This window comes from Molossus molossus, unplaced genomic scaffold, assembly GCF_014108415.1.
Source record: "Molossus molossus isolate mMolMol1 unplaced genomic scaffold, mMolMol1.p scaffold_m16_p_14, whole genome shotgun sequence".
NCBI lineage: Eukaryota > Metazoa > Chordata > Mammalia > Chiroptera > Molossidae > Molossus > Molossus molossus.
In genome coordinates, this window is record NW_023425349.1 from 12,689,732 (window position 1) to 12,704,807 (window position 15,076).

Genomic DNA, 15,076 nt, shown 5'->3' on the forward strand with positions numbered 1-15,076 from the left:
CAAGGCAGAGCTGGCTGGATCCAGGCCTCACTCTCCTGAAGGCCACTTCTGGCACGACCAGAGGTACCCGGAGGACAGGTCATTCGTCGTCCTGTGACGGCTGGAGCGACCCTGGCCGTGCGTTTAGTCTGAGACGTGTCTGTAGGTTTCCTCCGTCTGCGTTACCCTGACCCTCCTAATGAAGAACACCGCTGGAAACAGCCTTCCGCGTGCTCTTCCCCCTCAGGAATTGGACCATGTTTCTTTCAGTGGGGAGCATCTCCCTGTAACACCCACCGATTGATTGATTGACTGATTGATTTAAAAATTGATGGATTGAGTTTAGAGAGTGAGAAAAATATCTATTTGTTTTTCCACATATTTACACATTTATTGGTTGATTCCTGTATGTGCCCTGAGCAAGGATCGAACCCAAAACCTTGGCATATCAGGACGACACGCTAACCAAATGAACTACCCAGCCGGGGATTACACCCACCAATGCAGAGTTTTTGGGTAAAACAGCACTCTCCCTCTTCGCCTCCAGCATCAGCCCCCTGCCAGGAGCTGGGCCTGGGGGTCTGAGGGTCTGCTTTTCAAAGGGGCATCCCCTTCTGGGTGAGCCCTGCCGTCTCAGCCTGCGCCGAAGCTAGGGTTCCTCGGGGAAGAAGCTGCTGCACTGACCGTGATGAGGGATGAACGGGGGGCGAGCGAGGAAGAGCCGCACCAGGCACAGGAGGTACCAGAATGGCCAGAGCCAGCTCACCAGCTGGTCGGCGAGGAAGCCAGCCCCTCAGCGAGGCCTGTGAGTGGCCAGCTTTGAGAGGCAAAATCCGAGATGTCCCTAAGAGATTCAAATGATCGGTCCGTGGGTAAGCCCTTGTGTTCTGAGAACAGAGCGGTGGAAGTGGTGGGCACCGGAGGCCCATGGTGTGTGACCCTGGGCAAGTTACTTAACCTCTCTGAGCCGCTGCTTTCATGGCATTAAAATGAGGATGATTCCAGAGGGACTTCACAGGTTTGGTGTGAAGCTTCACTTGAGAGACTGCTGGTGACGCGTTTAGCCCAGGGCCTGGCTGGTTCAGTTGGGGGCATCCAAGTGCTGTTAGGGCCTGAAGCTTCCTCAATTTTCAGGGCCCTCTTTAGAAAAGAAATGCAAAGTTGCAAATATAGTGTTAGGCATGGAAATGGATACAGTTAACTCTTGAACAGCATGGGTTTGAACTGCGTAGGTCCACTTATACATGGATTTTTTTCCAATAAATACTGTAAATATATTTTCCTTATGATTTGCTTATTTTCTTTTCTCTAGCTTATTTTATTGAAAGAAGGCAGTAACATACAAATATGTGTTCACTGCTGTTTATGTTATCGGTAAGGCTTCTGTCCACTGTAGGCTATGAGTAGCTACATTTTGGGGAAGTCAAAAGTTATATGCAGATTTTCAACTGCAGGGGGGTCAGCACCCCTCATCCCTGCATTGTTCAAGGGTCAACTGTATTTAGAATATGAGCAGACATCACAACAAATAACAAAAACTTGACAGATCCTCCAAATAGGACAAAACCCAGAAAACAGCATCATAATAAAATGATGTGAAAATAATGTAAAGATGATTAGCATCGCTTGTGTGTCTAATGTACCTGTCATATTCTGGCTGCACACACTTTTGTAGTGTCAGTTTGAATGGAGACAAAAGAAAGACAAATCAGTCCTGCCTCTAGCGGCGGTTCATCATCGGTGGCTGCTTTTATTACTGAGAGCTTAGAGAAGTTCCCTTCGGCTTCACAACTTGTTATTGGCGGTGCTCCATCTGTACATCTTGTGGCAGTTTCTTGCTCAGGTGGCTCTGGCCAGAGCACCAGAGAGTCCAGCTCTTGGTCCCGGGTGGGGTGGGAGGTGGCAGTGTCCTGGTCATCGTGACCCTGAGCAGGGAGCAGAACAGCATCTATGTAACGTTAGGCTGATCTCTCACCCACGTCCTGGGTTAGCCTGTCATGGAAGGTTAAGTCTGAATGACTCGTTTCAGGACGGAGAGTCTAAGGCCAGAGAAACCGTGGCAGTGAGCCTCAGCTTCCTTCCCTCCCAACTCAAGTTCCGGGCCGTGGGGCAAACAGGATGAGTGGCTGGGCCCCGAGTCGTGGGGCGGGGGGCTGACCATCACAAAGTCACCGTGGGCGTGGGGTGGGCTTGTCCTTGAGCTTCTGTGAGGTGCTGCCCTGGGCACCCACATGCCTCTCTCAGATGAAGCCTCATCCCTGCCTTCAGAGCCACACATTCAGGGGTGGCCATCACTGTGGCCCCCTCCCGTGGAGCATATACTGACCGCTGGCATAGTGCTTCATACTCGGTCTCCTTTTGTTTTTCTTTTTCTTTTTCTTTATTGATTTTAGAGAGAGGAAGGGAGAGGGAGAGAAAGAGATAGAAACATCGATGAGAGAGAACATTGATTGGCTGCCTGCTGCATGCCCCCCACTGGGGATCAGGCTCACAACCTGGGCATGTGCCTTGACCGGGAATCGAACCTGCGACCTCTTGGTGTATGGGTCGACACTCAACCACGGAGCCACCCTGGCCGGGCACGTGGTCTCCTTTTGAACTTTCAGGTCCCCCAGAGGAGGGTGCTTGGTGCTGCGTTTTGTATATGTCAGTACAGGCTCAGAGCCGGAGAATTTGCCCAGGACCCACTGCCTGGATGGCTGATGTAAGAGCCCCCAGCCTCATTTCTCCCTGCAGTGGAGGGCATGGGGACAGAGGACAGGACCTTTGTCCAAGGTCTTTAATACCCAGGTCTGCGCCCTCCCTGCCCCTCACCTATTTACACACTTGTCACTCAGAGTCCTTGACCCCATCTCACTCGTCCAGGAGTGACTGAGGCTGGAGCTGGCAGGGGCGGCTCCTGGGAGCAGGGGACGGGGACCGGTGCGGGGGAGGGACCACGGCCCAGGGGAGGCTTCCTCAGCTGCAGGAAGGTTTGGCTTCCTCTGCCACTGCTGTCCCCTGCAGATTCCGGCTGCCAGACATAATGGCTTTTCCAGGGCTTCTGAGCCGAGGCGTTCACCTTCCCCGACATGAGACGGAGAAAACAAGGTCCGCGGTCCACTCGAATTCCTTTCGGAGAGGATTTCTGTTTGGGAGGAACGCCTTCACTCAGCCTAGACCAGAGTGTGTGTGTGTGTGTGTGTGTGTGTGTGTGTGTGTGTCGTTCTGTGTGGGGCTGGCTGGGGGTGGGTAAGGAAGAATTAATTTATGAACCACGTGGAAAAGTCTGATACTCCAGGGAAATAGAGGCGGAAAAGGAAGAGGAGGAGGGTGACGTGGGGAAGGTGGAGAAATAACAGGCTTTACTAGGTGACCCTGCCCTTAGACAGGGTCTAAGTACAATGTGCTTGTGTTCCCGGAGGGGCGGGGGCTGTGGTTTCATCTGGGATGCTGTGCCGGGGCTGAGCTCTGGGAGTGGCCCAGGAGCAGCCTGCTGGGAGGGAGGGTGGATTCAGAGAGAACCCAGGAGCACGGGGCAAGAGGGCCTGGGCGATGTGGGGACGCTGTGGTGGGACTGGGTGTGGCTGAGTACACCTGTCCTCTGAGGGGTGGGGGCCAGGTGACCCAGTGACAGGCTCCGCCGTGAGGCAGGGTGTTGATTGGCAGTCCTCATTCCGTGTTCTACCCCTTAAATGGGGGATTTAGAAGCAACCCCAGGTTTCCTAGTTGGCGGCTCAGTGAGTCAACCACCCATCTTCAGAATTACACAGTTCTGAAAATTCGAAGAGACAAACACATAACAGAAAGACTTTTAGACCACGCTGGCTGCCAAATGCCTCATTTTTTTTTGTCCAGAGAGAAACATAAAAGTGTTTTAAAAGACTCGTTGGCCGCCCTGCCAACCCTTCCTTCTCCGGAGACGTGCATTCCAGATCGCAGGAAGCGTGTCTCCACCCGTTTCTCCTGAAGGATGTGACACTGGCTCACTTGGCAGCTGCCAATCGGAAGTCTCCCACCAGAGTGACGACTGGCCGATGCAAGCGATCTGTGAAGTCCAGAAAGAAAGGGTCTCCAGGAATTGTTTCTGATGCCAGTTTCTGAAACGAAAATCATCAACACAGTGCGTGGAGAGGAGATCAGGAGATATGTCTGATCCGGCTCGCCTGATGTGAGCCCCGTGCTCTCCACCGCAAGAGTTGGCGTGTTTCTCCGTTTCACGTGTCTTACACTGGGAGACAAATCGCATGGATTCTCAGCAGGTGGGGATGATCAAGCCCGGGACGCACATCGGGCAGTGTGGTGGCCTCAGCACCGGCAGGGGGTTGTAGCAGGAGCTCCTCAAGGGGCTGTTGTAGAACAGGTGATGCACCTTGGAGTCCGAATCTGCATCTCCCTGCACTTTGTTGCCTCGCATGTTCTTATCCCGAAACCCTTATTCCTCTGCATCAAAGCTGCTTGGAGCTCTTGCTAAATGCCGGGCACTGTGCTATCTCCCTGGGTCCCCCCAACAGTCTGTTTTATGGATACCAGTAATAAGAACCAACCTTTTTTTTCTCTTTTTTTTGCACATTCATATGGTTCCGGGCGCAATGCTAAATATTTTATGAACCTTATCTTTTGCAATCATGGCCATTTTCATCCCCATTTTAGAGACAAGGAAATCAATTTAATAGGATCCGTTACAGGTCCATAATCCCTTTTCTGAAGCCCTCGGGCCTGGAATGAGGAATTTTTCCCATGTGGATTACATATCATGTATTATGTAACACACTCAGTGTAGCAGCACCAAACAAAAAAAATGCATCAATATTCATATAAACATTTAGACAGTCTCGATAAGTGGGATAAGGATTATAGTCTCCTGTCAGTTAGGGCCGTGATGCCAATTGAATGACAAAAAAAGGTTTTATGGTTTTCGGTGCTTTTTGGAGACGTGGATGAGGGCCTGCCACGTGTTCAGGGTTACCCGGCTTAGTGTGTGTCCGCCGGGACCCCAGGCTCCGCCTCATTCCAGAGCCCACGTGTGTGAGCACCACCCACACTTCTCTGGGAGTGAAGACTGCAGCATGGAGCAGTAGCCATAGTCTCAATCCGGAAGTGTTTGCTCCCAGACCCAGGACCCTTCTAGCACTCCATGCTGGTGCTACTGATGTGCACTTAGGTGGCTTTTCCAGCAGAGAGGCTCAGTTCCAAGCGGTTGCATTTTGTGACTTTGCCATGGCCCTAGACCGTGTGTGCCAGCCAGCCATAAGGTACTCAAAGGGAAGACACTCAGACTGAGGTTGACACCGGGCCCCTCAGGCCCATCTTCCTGCACCTGTGGAATACCACCGACCCTCGGTCCATCTGAAAGCTGTTGAGCTGGGACCTTGGGTCCAGCCCTGGCTTTTCTGTTTCCAAACAGTGCTCTTTCTAAGCAAGGGGGACTAGAGTGTCGTGGCCGATCCTGTTCTCTCTGTTCTTTAACTGAATTTCTCATAAAGGCGACGTAGCACATGAGATCCAAGACTGGAATTCTCTGAGACCTTCTTTGAAAAGAATTGCACGATATCTTATTCCCTGAAAGGACAAATTTCATGTCATTTTCATTTTATTTCATTCACTCACCAAACCCTGATAGAGGGCCTCATCTACCTGTGCGGGGCACTGGCCATTCGGGGTTGACGGGCATGTCCCTCCTGCCCTCAGGAAGCTCAGACCCACCTGTGGAGGAGACAGACCCACGGGAGGATGTTCCCACGTGGGCCACCTGCCCAGGCCCTGTGCAGAGTGTGAATGGGGTGATGGGGGCGCCAGAGCAGAGGAAGGGTCTCCGCTGGTGGTCAGGGCAGGGCTGGGGAGTGGCTTCACAAAGGTAGCGACTGATGGAGGGCACAGCTGGCCACGCTCCTCTGGGCTTCCGGCGTCCACCCTCCTGGTTCTCCTCCTACCTCCAGGCCTGTCCGTCTCATCTCCTCCTCTGTCCTACCTCCAAATGCCACCTCAGCCCAGGGCCCTTTTCCTTACTTTTTCTCTCTCTGCATCCTCTCCCTAGGTCGTGGAATTCAATTCCTTCACCTTAAAACACTGTCCGTGTGGATGACATCTCCAGTTGCGTGTCCTGCACACATCTCTCTGTTGCACTTCAGACCTGAATTTCTTCTTGCCTACCCGTCCTCTCCATTTAGGTGTTCATACACTCCTCAGAAGCAGCACGTCCGAAAGGGAATCATGACTCTCATCCCCAGACCGGGGCCTCCTCCGGCCCCCTCCAGCCCCCTGAGGAGATGGCACAGCCTACCTGCTTCAGCAGACACCTTGCTTCTCCCCTCCCCCAGCCCTGACGCCTGCATCACCAGCCAAATCCTAGTTCTCTCTCCGAAGTACAGGAATTAATCGACTTCTCGCCACCTCCTCTGCCAGCTTTTCAGCCCAGGCCACCTCTTCTGTTCAGCCACTGGGGTAACCTGCCACCTCACTTCCTCATGTCTGCCCTTGTCTCCACATTCACCCCCCCCCCCCAGCACTCCCGGCCCCAGGGGGGGGTCTCTGAATGAAGTCGGATCAGGTGATGGCCCAGCTTTAGATGTGGGTCCCCCCACCCCTTTCTACACCTTCCCAGACTCTGCCCTGCCCGCCCCGGCCTTGTTCCAGCTGCTCAAGTCAGAGAGCTCTATGTTTTCTTGTTCAGGTTGTTTGCTTTTGTCTTTTTTTTTTCAAACACAGGAAGCTTTTTCTCCTGTCGGCCTGTCAGAGATGCTGCTCCCAAACAGCCTCATCCCTCCTCACGGCACGCTTTTCACCCTTCCCAGCCTGTCCTCATTCCTGGGGAAGCTTCCGTTACTTCCCCGCGAGGCCTTCCCCGACCACCCGAGTTCAAGTACTTCCCAGCCTGCTCTCCCCGCCCGGCACCCCTCCCCCCTCGACCGCAGTCAAGACACCTTGGTGTGCTGCTGGGCACCAACTGCTGGCAGGCTGTGGGTGTGGAGGCCAAGCGGGTGGGGTGGGAAGTGGGCGAGCCTAGACTGTCGAGGACTGTGTGGTTTCCTTCTCCGAGCAGCGGGCCTGTAGTCCGCGTATCAAGGGAAGCAAAGCTAGGAAATGAGTGGTTCCTGCAGGTGGTTCTGAGTGCGGGCAGCTGGCGGCCATGGAAACCACTTATAGTTACTCCCTCCCGCGTCCCCATCCACGGCGGACCTCATGACCATGCAGGTACTTTCCCCTCTGAATCCCAGAGTGGCCTTAGCATCCTTCCCAACACAGGAGCCCTGTCAGTTCATCGAACTGGCCTCATCTGCAGGCCTGTGCAATTTAAGGTAGAGTGCACTCCTTAGCGGTCGTTAAATATTCATGAACATTTCATTGTAGAGACGATATACGTGGACGCATTTCTGGAAAACCATATCTTGCTCTGGATATATTGAGCTAATTTTTCTCCTCTTTTTTTATTTTCCCAGGACAAAATAATGAATGTCAAAGGAAAAGTGATTCTGTCAATGTTGGTCGTCTCAACTGTAATCGTTGTGTTTTGGGAATATATCAACAGGTAATTATGAAACCCGATGACAGGATGTTGATGAGACTGACTCCCGTCTCCTAGTTAGTATTGGCCAAGTCACCGGGTTGAATTGAAGGCAGACGTAACTGAAACCATAAAGAAGAGACTCCACCCTTCCCGTATCCTTGAGCCCTGAACTGTCTTTAAAAGCATTAGCGCTCCAAGGACCTTCTGGCTAATTCACTGTCTTCTTTTCTGCCTTGTCCGAATGCCAAGATTCTTGTCCTTCTGCCGTTCTGGGCAGGCTAGCTTCAGAAACAATAAGGTCTTATTAAGCCCAAAATGTAATTTTAAATTTTTCGTGTGGCTAGATATAGAAATCACCTTAAGGAATTCCAAGCACAAATTGCGTGAGAAACCCACCCCTGGTTTTTGCAATCCTGAGATAGCTGCGGAGCTTAAAGGAGCAACTCGAGTTGTTGACTTTTGCTGCAAAACACGCTTGAGCCGCGGGTGATTCATCTGTGCCTGGCTGCAGCTTTTCTTTTTTCTTTCTCTCTTTTTTTTTTTTTTTAACTCTGGAAAGCACAGTGAATTAAACATTCCTGAGTGCATTCACCCAAGAGCTGCTTCTGTGCTTTTGGAAACTGCAATGCCTCGGAGGTTCCAGCTGGAGAGGCTTCTGACGGAAAGAAGGCTCCGCTAGCAGCTGCAGAAACGCACGGTGCCGTTGCCCTCAGAGGCACCGGTGCGACTGGTCCAAAGAGTGGGCTCTGCAGCCGCGGCGGGAGAGCTGGGCGCCGCCGCTATCCTCATGGTGAAGGTTTCAGGAGCGCCCCGTTCACAGTGGCGGCCCGGACGAACGTTCGACTGTCTACTGATCCTTAAATGTTAAGATTTGATGAGCTTGGCTACTAAAAAAGGAACTGCTCCTTGAGGTCCATCGATAGAACAGTGGCTCTGGAATTTGGGAGCCGTGTTCCCCCCGGGGTGCTGCAGAGATCTGACCGCTTCTGGAGCGTCATTCTGTTTCATCCTGAGCAATGCCTTGTAAGAAAAACAAGATGAGCGTGACCAGGTTAGAGAGGTCTACAGACTAGGTCTTTCAAATTGAGGAAACTGGGGGTACTTAGTCCAAAAAAGAAAAAGGGTGCGAGTTGGGTGAAGGGACCCCACGCCTCCCTTGAATACTCCAGGGCTGAGTCTGGAGCTGGGCTGCCTGGGGCTGCACCTGTGCCCCCACTTACTTCCTCTGTGACCTTGGGCAACTGTCTGTAAACGTGGGGATGGTAATAGTACCTGCCGCCTAGGATTGTTGGGAGCCTTAAATAAGATGTGTATAAACCATTTAGGGCAATGTCTGGCACTTAACAAGCACTCAAGCGATGCTAGCTGCCATGTTCATCATCTCCCTCGTCGTCACCGTCACCGTCGCCCTCTGCTCAGAGGACAGACTAGGACAGGGCATTTGGGCAGATAGAAGGGAGAGCTCCAGCATTCGGAAGAATCTGATAGAACAAGTGCCCTGTGAGGGTCCTGCCCGGGGTGAGGTGCTTGTGTGGATGACCTTCAAGCTGAGAGTGCTTGATTGGATAATCTTGGGGTTTCGAATTGCAGCCAGAGTTGTGCTTCCAGATTTTGGGTGGTTCACAGAATTAACATCTGGGAGCCAAAGGCACAAATGTGCATGTTGGCACTGGCCTTCCATAAAGAGGGGCATTTTGCTGTGCTGGGCACTGCCCTTCCTCAGGAGCTGGGGCTGCCCCTCAGGGCCGCGTGGCACCCAGACCGTGGCCACATCATTCCTCAGTGTGAGGAATCCACTCGAGTGCCTGGCGAGGGGCTTCAAAGGCAGCAGCGCCTTGGCCACCCTGTGAACTGGCTGTGTGAGGATCTGGGGTGAGCCGAGGGCATTCGTCCTAGACAGGGCTAAGATGCTAAAAGGGATTTTAAAATAACTCCACCAAACACAGCAGCCGGTGAGTAAATAGAACTGGTCAGCAGAGCATCGGAAAGAATGCCATCGAGGACAGCGTTCAGTGTGAGACTGGCTGGAGAACAAAGCTTAGAACTGGAGAGCTGGAGGAAACGAAAAGTTATGGTAAAAGAATGATGATGGTGCCCTGGCCGGTTTGGCTCAGCGGTTAGGGTGACGGCCCGCGGACCAGAGAGTCCAGGGTTCGGTTCCTGCTAAGGGCACGTACCTCGGTTGCCGTTTGGCCCCAGCCCTGGTTGGGGTTGTGTGGGTGGCAACTACTTGATGTGTCTCTCTCACATCAATGTTTCACTCACTCTCTTCCTCTCTCCCTCCCACCTCCCACTCTATCTGAAGATGAGTGCAAAAATGTCCTCCGGTGAGGATTTAAAAAAAAGAATGATGGTGGTGGTGACGATTACGAGGACAGCAGCTAGTCATTGAGTGTTTGTGTCCCTGGAACTGTGCTGTGCATTTCCTCCAGCTCTTACAATGGCCCTGCGAGGGAGGTAGTCGCCCAAAGTTCTGGACAAGGGAGGAACAGCGTGTCCCCGAAGCTCTGAGCTGGACGCACATTAGGCTCTGTAGTCATTTTATTCTCTGCAGGAAGGTAAATCCTGGGAGAAGGATGGCTGGGCCGTTGTGTTCCTGAGGAGGTGACAGGAGGGAACCCATCTATGAGCCTCTCCCCCTTGTTGAAGCCACAATGAAAAGCTGTTGTTTTTTTTTCACTAAGATCTGAGTCTCCGGAGACTTCCTTGTTCTGGGTAATACTGAGGTGACTGCAGTCTTCCCAGGCTCCTGAGATCACTGGTTATATCTCAAAGGGAGGTGGAGACCGAGGAGTAGCCAAAACCAGGCTCTCAACTCAGCCCGGGCCTTCCATGACAATGGTTGCAAAATAGCTTTTTTCTGAATTAAAAGTAACGTGATCTGTTTTTCTTTCCTGTTTGCTTTTAGCCCAGAAGGCTCTTTCTTGTGGATATATCACTCGAAGTAAGTGCTTTGAACTCTCAGTGTCTCTGGGATGTCTCCCATGCTCACTCCTGCGCCTCCTACCGCCCGCTGTTACCATGGCAGCTGGTGGGGGAGCTCTGGGCAGAGGGGGAGGCAGAGATGGGTCCAGGGATCTGGGCAGCATGCCTCCGGCCTCCCAGACAGGCTTCATGTCTCATGAAGGGTCTCTTTAAGTGGGGTCATTTGGAGAACATTCCTGCCTTCCTAATAAGAGTCAGGGTAGATATTGTCCCTTCTGCTACCTGGCATATGTTGTATAAAGAGTCTTGCAAGCTCTGGCCGGTTTGGCTCAGCAGTTAGAGCGTTGGCCCGTGGACCAGAGAGTCCCGGGTTCAGTTCCCGCTAAGGGCACGTACCTGGGTTGCAGTTTGTCCCCGGCCCCATTGGAGTCGTGTGGGTGGCAACCACTCGATGTGTCTCTCTCACATCAATGTTTCTCTCTTCCTCCCTCTCTCCGTCCTGCTCTATCTGAAGATAAATGTAAAAATGTCCTTGGGTGAGGATTTAAAAAAAAAAAAAAAAAAAAGAGTCTTGCAAGGCACTTCTTTGAGACAAAGGATCATGATGAAAGTCTGGGACTCTGATGAACTGGTGGATGTATTATTATTATTGTCACTGCCAGTAAGGGCTACGTGAGTCTTCAGTTCCCTGTCTTCTGCTCGGTTGCCAGGAAACTCAGAGCAAAAGGCCCTTGTACTTTCCTCAGCCTTCATTTCTGATACTGTTGATCTCGTGGCATTAAATCCGAGTTTTCGTCTTACAAAATGCCACGGGATCTCGGCCGTTTTCCCCAACCCACTCAGCCAACATTTTAGCTAAAATGAAAATAAAGGTATATCCCTTATTGTCACCAGTTGCTGAGATGACCAAGGTCATGTGGATGTATCTACCTGAATGACTAAGTAAATGTTTCTCTTTCTGTTCCCTCTTGTTTGTTTTATTCTTGTCTTGTTTCCCTACTTATTGTAACCATGCTTTCTTAATCATAAATCATATACCATTAGCAAGTGGCAGATCCAAGACTCAGGTGTCATGTGTCGAGGCCCCCTCCCCCCGTCATCCTCTTTCCCTCCTGTCCCGCTGGGCTCCCTGGATGAGGAGCCGATACGGGGGCAGTCCCAGGGGCAGAGGTCCTGGCACCCAGGTCTGTCCCCTCTCATTCAGCCAGAACACCTTTACATCTGTCTGTTTTACCAACCGGCAGTTTAAAAAAATTTTGTTTAATGATTTTCTGTCATAAAACGAGTTTGGAAAACCCCCAGTTTGGGATTGCCTCATTTTCTAAAAATGTTTTTCATCTCTTTCATTTCTTAGAAACCCAGAACTCGGTGACAGCGGCAGTCAGAAGGGCTGGTGGTTTCCGAGCTGGTTTAACAATGGGTAAGGCTGTGAGCCTGAGGTCTGTGTCCCCACCCGCTGGACACGTGAGAGTCCAGATGGGTCCATGTTCATGGCCTTCCTGTGCGCTCATTTCTCCGGCTCACTGGAATCACACAAGGAATCTATTTCATGGTTCGAACCAAAACGTGAAAGGTTTTTTTGTTTTCATTTAAACAAAAAATGAGTGGGGCTTGGGCTGAAGTGGAGATTGCAAGAAAGATTGTCATAAGATAAAATGTTTTTGCCCTGGCTGGTTTGGCTCAGCGGTTAGGGCGTCGGCCCGTGGACCAGAGAGTTCCGGGTTTGGTTCCCGCTAAGGGCACGTACCTCGGTTGCAGTTTGTCCCCGGCCCTGGTTGGGGTCATGTGGGTGGCAGCCACTTGATGTATCTCTCTCACATCGATGTTTCTCTCTCTCTCTTTCTCCCTCTCTCCTTCCTGCTCTATCTGAAGATAAATGCAAAAATGTCCTCAAGTGAGGATAAAAAATAAATACATAAATAAGATAAAATGTTCTTATGATAACTGTTTTATCAAGACCCCACCCCCACCCCCCAAAGTAACCTGAGGCCTGGGGGGGTCATTAAATTGCAAAGACTAGTACTGCGCTTTTACCCCCAAAGCGTGTCTCTACGAAAGACCGTTCAGTGCCCTGAACCTGGTCCAGCCAGTCGCGGCCGCAGGTGTTCCGGGCCACAGGTGTTCCCGGCCACAGGTGTTCCCGCCCGCAGATGTTCCCGCCGCCAAATGCGTTTTCACTGCCCGGACACCACGGAGCACCTCCTTGCCTCACTCAGCTTGCTGTCCCTCTGTCCGCAGGACCCACAGTTACCAAGAGGAAGAAGACGTAGACAGAGACAAGGAGGACAGCGAAGAAGAGCTCCTGCTGTCGGACTGGTTTACCCCCGAGTAAGAGAGCGCGTTGCCCACGTGCAGCGGATCGGTGGTTCGGCAGGAGGGGCGGGCTGTGTAGGCAGCGGTGCCACCGAGAGCGTCCCTAAGCGGGACACAGAGCCTTGGCCCTGTTAGACCTTTAGCGGCAGGTTAGATGAGAGACTGAGAGTCTGGGTGTTTTGACTCAAATGCTGGAGCGATAGATAACTTGGTGACTCTGATAGTAGTCGGTCAGTGGCAGCTGGTGAATCACAAAATTCTCAGCTGGAAAGGGTCTTAGAGGCCACCTCCTGTTAGAAACCACAGGATGATAAGTCAGAGCAAGAAAATTCTGAGACTCAGTTAACTCATCTGTAAAATGGCAACAATGATACCAAATCTCAGGGCCACACATTCAGCAAACATACGACAAATGTTTAGCAAACACCTGCGATTGGCTAGCTGGTGATTTTCAAACTACTGGTCACTATCCATTAATGTGTTCAGATACTAGCTTAATGGGTCAACACCAGCTTTTTAAAAATATTGACATTAAATAGACAATCAGAGGGTATCATGTGAAGTGAGGATAAGTGTCGTTTAGCAGAACTTTTGTTTGTGTGTGTGTGTGTTTGGGTGTGACATAAATGTATTTCTCACGATGAATCATGGTCAAAATTTCCATACTAGACATTGTGTGAGGCACAGGAGACAGAAGAATTCAGTCAGTACGGGTACATACAAGACGTCCACAGTCTTACAGTGGCACTAGACGTGCAACCAGTGTTTGTCAAGGTTGGTAAGGAGGTGTAAGAATCTGACTTAGGAGGATGTGGTTTGGGGAGGAAGGAGGCGGGTGCTCTCCAGGATGACCACGAGGCCTGAGAGACTGCCGGGGCGGGGGTGGGGGCCACTGACCCGGACAGGGCCTGAAGGAGGAGACACGGGTCTAGGAGTAGGGGGAGGTGATGAGCTCAATTAGAGATGTATGTGGATTCAGGTACTTGGGGGACATCTGGACAGAGATTCGCAGGGTGCCTGTCTTAATCTGGGCTGCTACAACAAAACACCATAGGCTGGATGGCTTGTAAACAGCAAGAAATTTGTTTCTCGTAGTTCTGGAGATTGGCAAGGCCAAGACCGAGGCACAAGCAAATTCGGTGTCTGGTGAGGACCCCCTTCCTAGTGTACACACAGCCGTCTTCTCACTGTGGAAGGGGTGAGGGAGCTCTCTGGGGTCTTTCTGATAAGAACACTAACCCCATGCATTAGGGCTCCACCCTCATGACCTAGTCACTCCCAAAGGCCCTACCACCAAATACCCCGACAATGGAGATTAGGTTTTAACATAGATTGGGGGGCACAAGCAGTGTGTCCCATCTGTAAGCAGTGTGCCCGAGCTTGGCAGAAGATACATGGTGGAGACGGAGGATGAGGAGCCGTCGGAATACAGTGGCAGTGGGATCTGTAAGCCTGGAGGAGGCTACTCGGGCAGAGGGATAGAGCCGAGTTCTGCCTGACGTCGGCATTTAAAGGGCTGGTGGAGGAAGGGAAGTCTGAGGACCAGCTAGAGAGGTGGCAGGAGGGTGGGAGACCATAGCATCTGTATTCAGTGCGAGGGGTCTTGGTCTCTGGAGAGACTGACTCTGTTCTGGCAAGTTCTTTTATTGTGTTGGGTTACTGCAGCGGTTCTCAACCTGTGGGTCGCGACCCCTTTGGGGGTCGAACAACCCTTTCATAGGGGTCGCCTAAGACATAACAGTAGCAAAATTACAGTTAGGAAGTAGCAACGAAAATAATATTATGGTTGGGGGTCACCACAACATGAGGACCTGTATTGAAGGGTTGTCGGGTGGGGAAGGTTGAGAACCACTGCCCTTAGGTGTGTGTGTGGTGGGTGGAGGGGTTAAAACCTCCCAAGGAGCAAGCTAAGTGAGCCAGAGATGGTCACCAGGCTCCCTGCTAAGGAGGGTGACACATCTGACTGTGACACTCGCGCTTTGCTGAGCGGGACTTGGTGGTGGGTCGAGGCTGAATTACTGAGGGCAGAGAGCAGGGACAGATGACAGCCACCAGCTGTCACTATCCGCACTCTCCCCCATGCATGGCTTAGCTTCTCTCTAAAGGAATGTCCAGCCGACATCTAAAGAATATTGGTTTGAAGTGACGCCAAATTGAAGCCTTCACAGGACACCAGAGTGTATTTCTCGGGCGAATGAATGATTAGACAAACAACTGAAGAAACACATAAGTATATATATAAATGTATCCTATTCTGTAAACTACCTAAAACACATCACAGTATATTGTGTACACATTTCCACATCAAGCTCTCTCAGCTTCTTTGACACTAGAGCCCTGTAATTTTCCTCCTAGTTCTCCTCTCCGTTCTCA

The 15,076-nt window shown here is 51.5% G+C and overlaps 1 protein-coding gene across 4 annotated transcripts in view; it reads left to right on the forward strand.

Moving 5' to 3' along the window:
- GGTA1 (glycoprotein alpha-galactosyltransferase 1 (inactive)) overlaps positions 1-15,076 on the forward strand; it is a 57,876-nt gene that overhangs the window by 31,088 nt on the left and 11,712 nt on the right. For 3 of the 4 annotated variants that reach the window (XM_036262010.1, XM_036262009.1, XM_036262007.1), the window contains 4 exons: positions 7,398-7,486; positions 10,374-10,409; positions 11,745-11,810; positions 12,629-12,718. In XM_036262010.1, coding sequence (XP_036117903.1) covers positions 7,407-7,486; positions 10,374-10,409; positions 11,745-11,810; positions 12,629-12,718 — 272 coding nt within the window. In that variant the 5' untranslated portion in view covers positions 7,398-7,406. Of the gene's footprint in view, positions 1-3,816; positions 4,221-7,397; positions 7,487-10,373; positions 10,410-11,744; positions 11,811-12,628; positions 12,719-15,076 lie in introns of all 4 variants that reach the window. The other variant, XM_036262008.1, reaches the window with a different exon arrangement.